At 41.3% G+C, this 10,950-nt stretch overlaps 1 protein-coding gene across 1 annotated transcript in view; it reads right to left on the bottom strand.

The window, feature by feature from the left end:
• Positions 1–1,031: 1,031 nt before the first annotated feature.
• Positions 1,032–10,950, bottom strand: part of rtn4r (reticulon 4 receptor) — a 90,850-nt gene continuing 80,931 nt past the window's right edge. Inside the window, exon 2 of the mRNA XM_024275493.2 lies at positions 1,032–3,094. Within this exon, the coding sequence (XP_024131261.1) occupies positions 1,713–3,094 (1,382 nt within the window). The 3' untranslated portion in view covers positions 1,032–1,712. The remainder of the gene's footprint in view (positions 3,095–10,950) is intronic.

Below are 10,950 nucleotides of genomic sequence, written 5' to 3'. Positions count from 1 at the left end.
ACGGCTACGCTAGCAAAATACCCGATGGACATCTTAGCTAGCTAGCTAGAGATCTCCACCCCAGGCCTCGGCAGAACTACTGTTTGCCCACCGCCGTTAGCTGGCTGGGTGACGTTGCTTCATAGGCTTATGATTTTTTTTGCTTCATTAAGACAACAATGAAAAGACCCCCCCCCCCATCCCCCCGGGTTAATTCTCAAATTGGGCCACATTTAAAACGACCCTCAGGTGCAGCTATCGCCGCTGGAGTGAAGTAAAGAGCACCTGGACAGACTCAAAGATCTGGTGAATCTAGACACAGCGAAGTGTTAGCCGGTCCCTCTTTAGAACTCTCCAGAACATATAAATCAAAGCTACTCGATCAACATCATCCATGTCTTCCATGATGAGGCATCGAATGAACTTTGGCGATTGCTCCGTGGCCGGCGGGTCGTAAACCTCAGTGTGAATGCAGCACAAGGCTAAAGCTAGCAGCAGGAACTGCACACCCTGCTGCTGTCTTTTACCTCAACATTTACAACACATTTTCACATATGTGTCATATAAAATATCAAGCGAAAGTGTTGCACTGTTGTGTTAATGATGCACATAAAAACTTTGATCAAATAAAAATATTATTGAATTCTGAGGGACAAAAGTAAAAGAGATAAAAAGAGATAAAATTGTCAATAAACTTTTTTTTTGCAAACTGAATGTTATAAAGATACTACAGTAATTTTGAAATTCTAACAGGAACAATAAAAACTAAAATATATAAACACCTATTTGGGGCATTAGGTTGTGTATATCTTTTTTTTTTCTTCTTTCTTAAAAAGACAAAAAAAGGAAAAATAAACTATTGCAGGCGGTAAGTCGAGTGTATGCAGCAAAGGCTTACTGTCATTTTTTTCAATAACACATGGAAATAAAGGTTTTACACTGAATACTTAAGTCTTGAAGTTCCAAATGTGTATTAAATTTAAAAAAAAGTAAATCTTCATTCCGTATCAACCTGTTATTCTGTCCTAGATATTTTATGACACATCACAGGATGTACGAAATAAAAACTTTTATTCATAATATATCCATACTTTTACACAAACAAAATAAAATGCATATCTATAGTTCCATTGCAATCTCCATGAACAAAGAGACTGCATTGTTTGGGGGAATGCAGCCCACATATCATTTCTTTCATGAAAACAAAACTAAAACTCGAGGAGGTAAAACATTTCTTATAAACATAAAAAAAACATTACCCAACAAATGCATGACTGAATAAATGATAAGGGGATTTTTTTCTCTATATTAAACAGACCTAACATTCTTCGTGTGCATTCTGACGCTCATTTCCTTCGTTTTTATTACTCTTTTTTTTATTGTTGTTTTGTTTTGTCCTCCAGTGGTCTGTCTAAGCAATAAAAGCTTTTCAGAGGGAAAAGGTAGGAATTTCCAAAGTGTAGCTCAGACACAGTACAGTTGAGTACATAGAGAACAAACAATTTTGGGCACCAAGTCATTATTTACACAAGATCTGTAGTGTTCTGTAAAGGCATCCATTTTGTTTCATGTACTCTTGCGTCTCCATCAGTGTTTGTCTCCAGCGATGCTGGGTCAGAGTGACTCCTCACTTTTCAGTCCCTGCCTGTTGAAATGTCACTGCATCTTCCGTATCATTGTCATTAGCATCGACATTCGTGAGTCCTGTGTGCTGAGTGGCTGGATGGCGGCCCTTAAGACATGGCTAGAGATATCCAGGTCATGGGGATGATGAGGAGCAGCAGCATCTGTGAGTTTGAGCCCTGGCTTCTGATGCAGTGGCTGTCTGATTTGGGCTTTTTGGAACATTTCTTTTTCTTTTTGTTTGACGCTGTAGACGACTCTGGGTTATCTATAAACTCCGGGTTGAGGTCTTCCAGTGACTTGTCCAGAGAGTTGGACAAGGTTCCCAGTGGCCCATCATTCTGCTTGTTCTGGGTCTCGTTTTTCGTTCTTTCCTGTTGCTTGTACTTGGTCTTGGACATGTTCTCCTTTTCCTTATGAGGGTTGTTGGTAATTTGGCGACTCTTTCCAGACACAATTGAGGACTTATCATTATCTCCAAGACAACACGGGGGAATGGTATCTCCCAAAGGGCTTTCAGTAGAGAGGAATTTGCCCAACTGTGGCTCAGAAATAAAGAGGTTTGTTTGGATTTGTGACATTTCAACACACCCTTCCAAACTGTCCCTTTTCAGTCGCTTCAGGTCCTCTCCGGCCAAAGACTCAGGCAGGTAACATTCCAAATCAGAGCTGGAACCTTTGAAACGTTTGAACCACTCCCATAATGTCCTTGCCCGGCAGTCACAGATCCACCGATTCCCGTTCAACCGCAAATACTGGAGGGAAACCAAAGGGCTCATAGTCTCTCCTGTCAGGACTGTAAGGTTGTTGAAGAACAAGAACAAGGACTTCAGATTTTTGAGATCACCAAAAGCTTGTGGCTGGACATAAATAACATGGTTTTGGTGCAGGAGCAGCCGGTCCAGGTTGACTAAACCCCGAAACATGTTGTTTGTCACTATCTTGATTTTGTTATTGTGCAGGTACAGATAGGTGAGATTGGCAAGGTCTAGGAATGTGTCATCGTGCAGAGTCAGAATGTTATTGTCCTGCAGGTAAAGGTACTGCAGAGAAAACATTCCTCGGAAAACTCCTTCAGGAAGTTCTGACAGGCCGCATCTGTGCAGATGGAGGGTGTGCAGCTTCGTTAGGCCCCGGAAGGCCGTCGGGCTGATGGTGCGGAGATTACTGTTGTCTCCAATGTCCAGTTCCTCCAGTTTCTCCAGGCCAATAAAGGCCCCAGCCTCAATGTAGCTGATGTTGTTGGAGTAGAGCCAGAGAACGGTGAGATTATGGCACAAACTGAAACTGGTGGACCTCACCACTGTCAGCTTGTTGTTCTGGAGGAATATTCGTTGGCTCCGTACAGGGATCTCAGTGGGGATAGAAAACAGTCCTTGTTGTTGGCAAGCCACAGTGGGTCTGGGCTCACTGTAACACACACACTTGGCAGGGCAGCTTTCAGCTTGGGTCAGAAGATTCAGCCACATCACCAGGAAAAGGAGTCGCCCCCCTACAGAAACAAAAAACACACATCAGTGAATTAGGAGATGTAAATACTGTGTGTCGTCGTCTGGTTGTCATGAGCAGAACGGAAACAGGATGTCCTACTGACACGAGCAACATCGAATTTCCAGCCAAAACATTCTGTTGCACGAAGAGTAATGTTCAGTTCAGTTCAGGGATGGTAATTAAGTCTGGATCAAGCTGTGATGCTGTTTGGATGTAAGGCAGCGGGGGTCCTCTGTGCTGCAAACTCATTTAAAAAGTGTGGGTGGCTTTTTATATGGGATTATCTCATTTGAACAAGGTGGACGAGACTAATAAAGTTACGATTTTCCCAAAGTTGGCATTAAACCTAATAGTGGGGAATTAGGCGTCATGACAAGTGAGGGGAAGACGGCTACGGGCAACACAGGGAACCTGTAGAGGGATTTTCTTTCTCTTTGAGATTTCAGGAATGCATTGGATATTATGTTATTTATTGGAGGTCATGCTAAGAGTTTAATAACACAAAGATTGACAATTTGCTAACAAATGGGCAAATGGCCAACTTAATGAGTTTTAGTTAACCCTTTACCACCTGAGGCACTTAAACACAAATTCTTTAAAATGCTGTAACTTTTCCACCTCAATAATTCCAACAGATTCTGAAGGAGAAAAGAGGCGAGATCTGCTTTTCTCCTTCAAAATCTACTGGAATTATGTTGATCATGTTAACAATTAAAAAATTACAGTATATCAAAGGTGTTAAAGGGTTAAGGACCCCTCCACCTCAAAAATTGACGTTTTGGGTGTCCCCAACTTTTTTGAAGTACTGTCTGTTCATAAAAGGGTCTGCAACTCACGGGACGCGGTACTGGATGCGAACCGGTACTGGGTTAGGGAATCTGTACCTAAACCCTGTATCCGGTTCACATCTGTTACCGCGCCTGGGCCCAGGTCCCTTGGACACATCTAGTACCAGTACCTTAACCGGTGCTGTGCCTGGGCCCAGGTCCCTTGGACACATCCGGTACCAGTACCTTAACCAGGTACCGCGCCTGGGCCCAGGTCCCTGGGACAAGTCTAGTACCAGTACCTTAACCGGTACTGTGCCTGGACCCAGGTCACTGGGACACATCCGGTACCAGTACCTTAACCGGTACTGTGCCTGGGCCCAGGTCATTAGAACAATCTGGTACTGGTACCCTAACCTGGTACTAGTCCGTGTCTGGTACCGCGCCTGGACCAAACGCCAATATGTGACGACTTGGGGATGAGAATGTGTTGAAATGTCATGTACTTGGTGCTACTCTATCGTCCTAGAAGGTCCAAAAGTTACTCAGTCCCATACACACATTCACACACTGACTTTTTACTGCCAAACACCAGCGCCAACTTATAACCACAAAGAGCGAGGGTTCATTGTCTTGCTCAAGGACACTTCGACACATGGGCAGGAAGGGCGGGAACCAAACCTAAGATATTCCAATCACAGGTTGACCACCCTACCTCTGCACCATCCTACCTCTGCACCACCCTACCTCTGCACCACCCTACCTCTGCACCATCCTACCTCTGCACCACCCTACCTCTGCACCACCCTACCTCTGCACCATCCTACCTCTGCACCATGGCTGCCTACATCAGTGAGAGTGTATTATAGTTGGATTTCCAAACAACAATTGTAGGACTTGTACATTTTAGATCAGTTGGGTACCATCCTATCCATCATCTGCTGTCCCAGACTTATACAACACTTGACAAAAATGATCCATAATAGAATTAAATGGGAATTTTTTGGATTTAATATAATTTTATAAAAAATTTACATCAAATACCACAAACACAATAGGCAGTCAGGTTACACACAGTTCAATTCACTCATAACTGGTGATGCAATGCACATTTTACCAATCCTAAGTTGGTGAAACCTGCTTATGTTAAAAAAGACAGAAGCACTGTTGCTACAAAATGACGCTTTGTCACCAAACTGAACCAAACAACAAAAGGTGACAGGTAAATACTTGTTTTCAAATTGAATCTAATATTTTTCATAATACAAATTCACTGTTCCCCACAACCTGCTATGTCTCAAACAATACAATCCAGACATAGAAAAGCAAAGGAAATCCATATTGTGATACAAATAGAATGTGTATTTGCCCTTGAAGACATTTGTGTTTTAAATAAGTCATACTCTACTTAGTTTCATTCATTTTTTTCTAAGAATTTTCTGATATGAGTATATAGAACTAGCTAAACACCTAAAAAGAGCTGGATCACCGCAGGTGAACAATTGATAACACACTGTTGTAGAGCAGAGTAAGAAATCAAGGCTATCTACTGCTGCATCCTTCATGTAGCGATGAAAGTATCGAGCTGTGACAAGCATTGCTGGTGTCATCTTATAATGACAGGAATTCCTCCAAATCTCTGAATCCGCCACAGCTCCTGTGCTCTCTGAAGATTTCCAATCTCAGCCTCCGTGTAAGGAATCCAAAGCTTGCAGGCATGAAAGGTACAGAGTCTGTGGAAAAATGTATGAGGCTGGCTGATCCCTCCCTGCATCCCCACTCCTCGCCCTCTCATTCGGCTGCAATGTGTCGTGCTGCAGCTCATCTGTGGACCTTGTTAAACGGAGCAGTGGTGTGGCCTGACAGCAGTCCTCTGCTGCACTTTCCCTCCAATCTCCCTGCTCAGCCGTCAGACTGCCACTGGAAAGCTGTCAAGACCTTCTTCTCTTTCTGCATCGCAGCACTTTTTCCTCAGCACTGCTTTACAATAGCAATATTTTACCGCTTGCTGTATCTCCTCTGCAATCTCCATCTTTTTTTCCCCCCTCGGCTGTCTATTCATTAACAGACTATTTCCACCCACGCGTCGCATGTCAAAGCCTGATTTTCTCAGCTCTCAGCATAATATGTCTTGTCTTTGTTAGCATCTGTTAAATGACAGCAGAAGCCCCCAGTGTCATCAACCCCTTGCTGGTATTTCCTCCTTCTCATTAGCAGCGTCTGTACGTCTACGTCACACGGATCACATTACTTCAGTCACACCTGAAACAGCTCATTCTATTCACTCAAAATCTACTTTCATGAATTCTTTTCTTTCGATTAAAAATCCTTCTTAAACATCTCAAATCTTAGAAAGCCTCAAACAAATTCAGAAATATGAAAATCACCACCCAAATCTAGCTTACAGCGCTGCTTTCTCTTCACAAAAACTCCTAAACTTTAAGTATATTCTGTCTTTTGTTATGAGATCGAGCACATTCCTAAGAGTTCGATGAAATATTCAGGACGGGCTGGATCCAAATAAGAGATGCAGCAGCAGCTGCTCCTCAGCTCCGTCTTCATACGTCTGTTCAGAAGAGGTTTCAGTTTTAGGTTCAAAGCTTCACTGAGGTGAAGATGATGAGAGAACTTTATTAAGAGGGACTGACTACCTGTCTTCTGAGTCTGTAATTTCACAATAACCAAGACGACTGAGCTGCTAAATAAATGAAAAACTTACAAGTCTTAAGACTAATAAATATTTAGAAACATCAATCAATACAGAATGATATGCATATTTGTTTAGGTTGCAGTTTTTCTTTTTTGTATATTTTTGTCAATTTTCACATTCAGTTTGTAGTTTCAAATATTGGTAATGTGTCAATTTTTTTGTTTTTTTTCTGTAGGTCTTTAATAAAATATGCCTATCGCATAAATAAAATGTTCTAATACATTTATTATTCTCTTTTATTTTGTCATTTTTTTCCCATTTAAATTTTAGTATCATTTTTGTTACCATAAAACTATGTGAAAACTTTCATTTTTCAAAGTGACATAATTCACCAGGAAAATGACATATTTATTATTTTCTTAACCAGGTGAGCTAATAAATAAAAAACATGATTTTCAATAACAAACTACAAAGTGGAGAAATAGAGTTCAATGAAATATTCAAGACGTACTGATCAAAATCTCTTTTATACTGAAATTCAGGTAAATTTGACTAAATGTTGTAAATTAAACACCAGCTTCTTGAATTTCACACACAGACAGAAAAATAACCTTAAGTACCAGTTACAAACGTACACTCCTCCTTTGAATTTTGCTATTTTGCCTCCGAATTCCTCGAGCATCACTAGGATCTAATTGGGAACAAATGTTAGTTTTGACGTTTTTTAGATTCTTAACACTGTCAGCATGGCGAGCTTAAATATTTTCCTGCTACTCACAGATTTTGTTTTTACCAGAACTTTGTGAAAACGTAATACACAGGTTGTTGGCTCAAGCTGATTAAAACAAAAGGACATATCAGGAATGTGGGCGTGGTTAACAAAAAACCTCTGTTGCAAAGCGACTTGTTCATCATCCTCAGACAACAGAAAAATAAAAGGGTTGCTATGGAGATAACACCAACAAAAAGGTTGCCATTTTAGGTGTTTTTTTGGTGACTATATCGTGTGCAGATCTGCAGCTGGCTGTTGGACTGATACATGAAACCAGGGTTTGTTGTCCAGGCCGCGTAAATGACTTTAATCCAGAGCGGGTTCTTAGGCAAGACTGGATCTCCTTTGTCCCGAGTCAGGATGAAATACAGGAATTCCAACACGATCTCATTCTCACGGCGTCACATACGGATGTTTGGTGAAGGACCTCTCCGGTTCACTTTTTGGGTGTTCCCAAGTTGTCGGTTTTTGATGTACTAGCTGTTCCTAATAAATCATGGGTCCCCAACCCCGGTAACCAAACACCGGACCTAAACCGGTACCATACGAAGTACCGCAGCAGCTACCAATACCAGTACTCTAACCTTAACCTGGTACCATGTCCGCAAACCTCGGGATGTGGTACGAGATGCAGTACCGAATGTACACTAGTCCTCGGGACGTGAACCAGTACCGGTACTCTAACCAAGTCCCAGTACCCTTACCTTAACCCAGCACCACGACCGCATCCATAAATCTCGGGACGCGGTACCTAATGCCTACTAGTCCTTAGGACAAACTAATACTGGGTTAAGGTAAGGGTCGCATCCAGAGGACCAGTGCACATCTAGTACAGCGTCCCAAGGGTTCCGGAGCCTTGATTTTACAAACAGCCACAAAAGGTGATGATTTGGGACTCCACCTTCAGAATCTGCTGGAGTTCCGATGATCTAGTTTAGGTTGAAAGGTTAAAGTGTGTCAAAGATTTAGTGTTGAAGCGTCACCGGCGACGCCCCAGGTGTTAAAGGGTTAATTCTGACCAACTCCCATTACAGTGTTTACTGGAGAACTCTGACAAAGTCTGTTTCCATTTTTCTAAGCCTTCCGTTATGTTATCTCAAAAGCTGTTGTGTTGAACACAGAAGTAAAGAGTTTGGATTCATTGAACAGGTGTTTTCTATCGTATCTAAAGTTTGGTTTAATTTTTACAAAACCCTCATTATATTAGCTTTTTTCCTCCCTCCTCCCGTCTTCGTGGTGAGGATAAGCCTCTTAACGCTGGCTGCTCTGCTTGCAGCTGCAGATCAAAAAGACAGAAGGTGCAGCTTTCCATGCGTGTGTGTGTGTGTGTGTGTGTGTGTGTCCACTTCACAAAGTGAGTGTGTTGGAGAGTCTGAGCGCAGAAGTGGCCAACATGTTTTCAGAGCGACTGCGGAGCACGACTAACAGAAATTGCGAGAAAAGCGCGGCGTGCACGATTGTTTTTTTAATGTGCTCTCAGAGCCATAATGCATGCACTTGAAAATGCACTTTGTGCACACAGGCTGGATAACCTGCTTCTGTTTCGTACTCCTTTCTCACAGATTTGTCAACTGTACGCACATATTTGCAAATGATTTCTCTGCTCAGTGAACAAGGAGGTTGGCAGCAGCAGAAGCCTGTATTTATGCTTTGCTTTTAGCAGCCTTTGTGCACTTTGTGTCTTTTAACGCCACAACTTCATTCCGCCTTGTCACAAACACATTATTACAGCATTTCTAAGTCAGAAACAGGAGCCAGTCTAGTTTTTCTTAACTTCACCATGATTCCTCAAGAGAAAACCATCAACGTTTTGATTGAGTTAACAAACGTCTTCATGACGATTTCCTGCTTTTACACAAAAAAGCAAAGTTTCACTATTTTTATTTGAAAAAATATTTCTCAACTTGCTTGAAATATTAATTGTTTACCCTGCAGGTGGAAAGTTTTCACCAGTTTTAAGTGAGACTCTTTTGTAATGATCTCTAGAAATACATTGTTCAGTTCACCAGGTGGGGAAGGCCTCCACACCTTTTATTCATTTCTAAAGCTCTACTGATTTAAGAGGATTAGAAAAGCTGTTTTCCATCAGCTAAATTAATTCTTAATAAAAAACTACTGCAATGATGTTAAGACAGAACCACAGACTGAAACGGCTCTGACCAAAGTGACTAATGACATACGCCTGAATAGACAGTGGAAATATGTCAGTGTTAGTTTTACATGGATCTCCCGGTGGGTCAGTACTAAACTGGTTCAAAACGTCCTTGAAAAACAGGAAATATTTTGTGTCAATTGGTAATTTTATCTCAGAAATTGAATGTGGAGTGCCCCAAGGCTCCATCCTAGGACCACTTCTATTTAACATCTCCATGCTCCCACTGGCCCAGGTTATAAAGAACAACATTAGTTAATGATCACACCTTCACTATTTCTTTTGATTGTTTCTCTTAATATTTTATGTAAAGCCCTTTGAATTGTCTCTGTACATGAAATGTGCTACACAAATACACTTGCCTCACCGTTGAAAATGGCCTTTTTCCAGGTAATGGCTCAATTCTCGCTCAAGTCACCTTTACTGTACTTTTCCCAATTGTGGTGTGTCTTGTACACAGTTGAGTGATTAAAAAAAAAAAAAAAAAAAAAGTCCCTCCAGGCCCAACTTTGCAAAAATGCCGCCTTAACATTTCTTAGAAACTCACCAGGGTGCTCATTACATATGATGCTGACACTTTGGGTTAATGGGAAAAGTGTCTCAAAGGAGGAATTTGGGGCCACGCAACACTAAAGCAGGATCGTTCACAGTGAGCTAAATGATCCAAAAACAAATGCCACTATAGGACAAACACCAGTGGAGTGGGAGGTGACATGGACTATTTGTTTTTAAGATTCACCATCGCCAATAAAAGGAAGTACCATAATATACCCAAGTGACTTAATACGGACTGTCTTCAGGTGAAAAATGGGCCAAACCAGTACGGATCATGCAGATATGCTGTACGCAATAACAAGGTGGTAAACCCCTCTTTGACCCCGTAGAGTTCTTGGTCACCCATTTGTTCTCGATAATATCCACTAGGTTGACAGTCTCCTCATGCAGAGTCTGGATCTTCCTTCCCTCCTCCAGTTTCTCCAGAATCTGTTCAGGATAAATCTTAATAACTCGAACTTCCTCCAGCAGAAATCATGCAGGACTTGTGCACGGTCAGTAAGGGACTAGTACTCGTACCGTTCTAACGACTAGAGTGAAGCATCTAGAGCACATGCCAAAGTCAAGGCCCGGGGGCCGGATCCGGCCCTCCAGGTCATTTTAATTTATTGTTATTAATGACCCGATGTCATCTTACATTTATTTCTAACTTGTATAATTTTGAGAAAAAATATTTTTATGGAGAGTAAAATATTGAAAGTTATTTAAGGTTTAAGTTGATTTATTCTGGAATAATATTCCTGCCTTTTTATTATTTTAATTATGTTAAAAAGTTATGGTTTTAAAGTTTTAAAAGTTGGCTTTCTGCTAGCTTTTTGGACTATTTTAGCATCTACTAAGATTTTTTTAGGCTGTTTCGGAGTTAAGCTAATATTTCAGCTGCATGCTGAAATCCTAAATGAGCTGTTTTAGCTCATGTAGGATTTTTTTTTAGTTTTTTAGGATACTTTGAAGTTAAGCT

This window comes from Oryzias melastigma, linkage group LG9, assembly GCF_002922805.2.
Source record: "Oryzias melastigma strain HK-1 linkage group LG9, ASM292280v2, whole genome shotgun sequence".
In the NCBI taxonomy this organism is placed as follows: domain Eukaryota; kingdom Metazoa; phylum Chordata; class Actinopteri; order Beloniformes; family Adrianichthyidae; genus Oryzias; species Oryzias melastigma.
The sequence above is the reverse complement of the archived record's forward strand: the minus strand, read 5'-3'. Positions and strand labels throughout refer to the sequence as shown.